Here is a 2870-nt window from a genome sequence, read left to right on the forward strand (position 1 = left end):
CATGGCAGAGATTGACTGTACCCGTGTTCAATGTAGCAGACGCACGAGTCGCGAAGTTGAGGATCGACCATATCCTAAACTATGTTTTCTACACTGAGGGCAAGCGCCGAGCGCCGCAAGGAGTCACGGTACCAGCTTCATTGTTCTTGGAGACGGTGGAAGGACTGGACCTCGCGCGAGAGAGCCCAGGCAATTCCAACATGGATGTGGAACGCTTGGAGCGCCTTTACGAATCGGAGGACGACGATGTGGGCGAGGGCACCAGCCTAGAAGTAGATACGGCACGGTCGACAAGTGCAAAACGAGCACGGGAGGCCGCTCCGATTGTTCAAGGTGAGGCGCGCCTCGAGGCTCTTCGACAACGCCTTGAGGACGATCCCAATATGGTACGGGATATCGACCAGCTAATCGCTCTCCGCCAGGCCAACGTGCGTTCAAGCAACACTACCGCTCTAGTGACGACCGCAGGACTCAATACAAAGGCGCAGTTCAAACCGAGTCGTCAGCAAGTGCTGGCACACGGTCTGCTGGTCGATGGTAAGTAAGTCGAAAGAGTTCGATTATTTGCCACACCCTGGATCTGCACGAGGATTTTTCGGCTGGGATTTTGATTTTCGTGGACTCTCCTTGATGCATTTCTCCCCAATGGATGTGGACGAAGAGCGTGAATTTCGTCGCCGACACGACATGACCGACTTTTCCGCCAAGAACAAGCTCCCAGAGCCTCCAAAGGCTAAGGACATTGCTGACATCTTAGCTGCGCTGGAGGTGCTGTCACTGCTTGTGAATGAGCTGTACCAACCAGTGGTAATGGACCTAATCGACAGTGCGAGACGATTTCTGCTGGGGTTACGGAAGACGAAGTCCATGACAGGACCAGAGGCCGTCCCAGAATTGGTGGCATGGATTGACGACTGTTTTGAGCAATTCCGATCGTATCTCGTGCGTCAAGACCTGGTGGCGGCGGCGGACGTGAAGATGGGCTTTCAATTCAACAGCGAGTCTTACGCCCGGGTGGTGCATCGTGTGACGAACCTGAGAGTCGAGGCAGCGACGAGAGCACCCCCTCGAAGAACCGACACTCGACACAGAGGAGCTCAGCGCAAGACGAAGGGCGCTCACCAACCCTCAATCATCCCGGTTCCTCAAGCGGTTGTGGCGGCTTTACCTATCCGGAAGGGGAAAAAGCTCTGCGTGAGATTTTTGTCGGTAGACGGTTGCCCTGGTGACGGCGACACCTGTGTGTACGACTATCGAGGTCATTTCGTACCAACAAGGCTACCAACGATTGTCAAAACGTTTATCGCCAAGGCTTACGGTGGGATGCGAGCTACCAGCTCAGAGAAAGAAGAGGGGGCCACAGACGCGTGAAGGTGCCATGAAACAGATCGGGAAGCGTCTCGTTTCAGGCCTGAACAAAAGCCCCCACCTGCCGTTTTGTCGGTTCGCCCCGGTTGTCTCTCCGTCCCTGACAGCCCCAAATTATCTCGAGAAGTTTCTGGGCTCAGGCGTGTACGCCCGAGTTCCGATAGTGCACCGATTCCGGTCGGCGGAAGCACGAATGGTCCTGTCGTGACCCACGCCCCGTGTTCGGCGTTGATCAGCCGCTGCAATACACTTGCAGGCAGGTAGTTTGCCTCAGGGTGGCCACACATCACTCTCCAGGCGTCGAGGTGCCGCTGCACGACGAATGCAGGCAGGTTGTTAGCTCCGTCGAGGCTACCAGCCACTTGCGGGGCGTTAAAAAGCCACTGCAAGACGGTTGCAGGCTGGTTGTGTGCCCTGACAAGGTGGATGACCACGGTCAAGAAGTCGGTATGCCGCTGCAAGATCAGTGCAGGCAGGTAGTTTGCTCGGAGGTGGTCAAACGTCCGGTCCAGTGTAAAGCGGATCGGCCTCGGAGCAGACAACAGGCTACAGAATCAAGGGTGGTCCTGGCACAAAATCTACATTCGCACATGGAAGCTCTGCAGCGACAGTACGCGTCAACCTTGCGAGCCCGGGAGTGTTTATTTTCCTTGCAGCAGGACGCCGCCGACTCCAACTTGAGGACGCTGCTGGCCCACTACGGAATTACACCTCCCACTGCGAGGCCATCCTTCGTTCTGAAGAAGGGAGTCCAAGTTTTCAGGATCGACAGGGCAAAACAATCTGCTTACAGCGAGCTACTACGGAAATCAAGAATGCGACTGCCGGATTTAATTCGCATTGTGCGCGGAGAAACAAGTAGCGACCCCCGCCCAAACAAAGCCTTGAGCGTACCTGATCAGCTCCCGTGCTGGAAGTCATACCAATACAAGGACGAGTGGCGTGATATCGTCACACATGGAGTGCGACCAACATGGAAGAATGAGTTTCCAAAGCAAACAAGGCCACCCAGAACCATGGATCAGCCTTGCCAGCTCTAAATGTTGTGATCAAAAGCCTTCGAAAAGGCCAAGATGACAATAGATACCTGATCTTGGACATCAATTTGCTACCACTACTCGAAGGAGTCACCTGCAGCCCGTTCGGGGCGGTACCAAATGGAGAAGCCGACCTGAGCGTGGATGGTCGGGTGATACACGACCTCTCCTGTCCGAAGGGCACCTCGGTAAACGACCAAGTGCAAGATGAGCCCACCATAACTGTCACGTATGATGGAGCTGCAGTGTTAGCCCAACGGATATTGGATGTCGAGCAAGAATTTCCTGGTTTAGCTCGAATGGCTACAGGGGATGTAGCTGGTGCATTTCGCAATATTCCGCTTGCAGCAGAGGCGGCCTGCCGATTTGCAGGGACTTTGCCTGAACTCGGCATTCTGGTGATCGATTTATCATGTCCCTTTGGGTGGTCAGACTCTCCACGGCAGTATTGGTCTGCAGGAGGGG

General features: G+C 54.9%; 3 protein-coding genes across 3 annotated transcripts; all 3 read left to right on the forward strand.

Annotated features, from left to right (window-relative positions):
• Window positions 1-200: 200 nt before the first annotated feature.
• On the forward strand, window positions 201-545 carry PHYSODRAFT_342827 (hypothetical protein; the record flags this gene model as incomplete). Its single annotated transcript, XM_009541321.1, has 1 exon — window positions 201-545. The coding sequence occupies one exon, from the start codon at window positions 201-203 to the stop codon at window positions 543-545; it is 345 nt and encodes a 114-aa protein (XP_009539616.1).
• A 100-nt stretch (window positions 546-645) lies between these two features.
• On the forward strand, window positions 646-1371 carry PHYSODRAFT_535073 (hypothetical protein; the record flags this gene model as incomplete). The annotated part of the gene is made up of 2 exons (XM_009541322.1): window positions 646-783; window positions 865-1371. The coding sequence occupies 2 exons, from the start codon at window positions 646-648 to the stop codon at window positions 1369-1371; spliced, it is 645 nt and encodes a 214-aa protein (XP_009539617.1).
• Window positions 1372-2491: 1120 nt separating this feature from the next.
• PHYSODRAFT_414466 (hypothetical protein) lies at window positions 2492-2869 on the forward strand (the record flags this gene model as incomplete). The annotated part of the gene is made up of 1 exon (XM_009541323.1): window positions 2492-2869. A coding segment is annotated over one exon (378 nt), but the record flags the coding sequence as incomplete, so codon positions are not given.
• Window position 2870: the final 1 nt, after the last annotated feature.

This window comes from Phytophthora sojae (genome assembly GCF_000149755.1).
Source record: "Phytophthora sojae unplaced genomic scaffold PHYSOscaffold_21, whole genome shotgun sequence".
NCBI classification, from domain to species: Eukaryota; Oomycota; class Peronosporomycetes; order Peronosporales; family Peronosporaceae; genus Phytophthora; species Phytophthora sojae.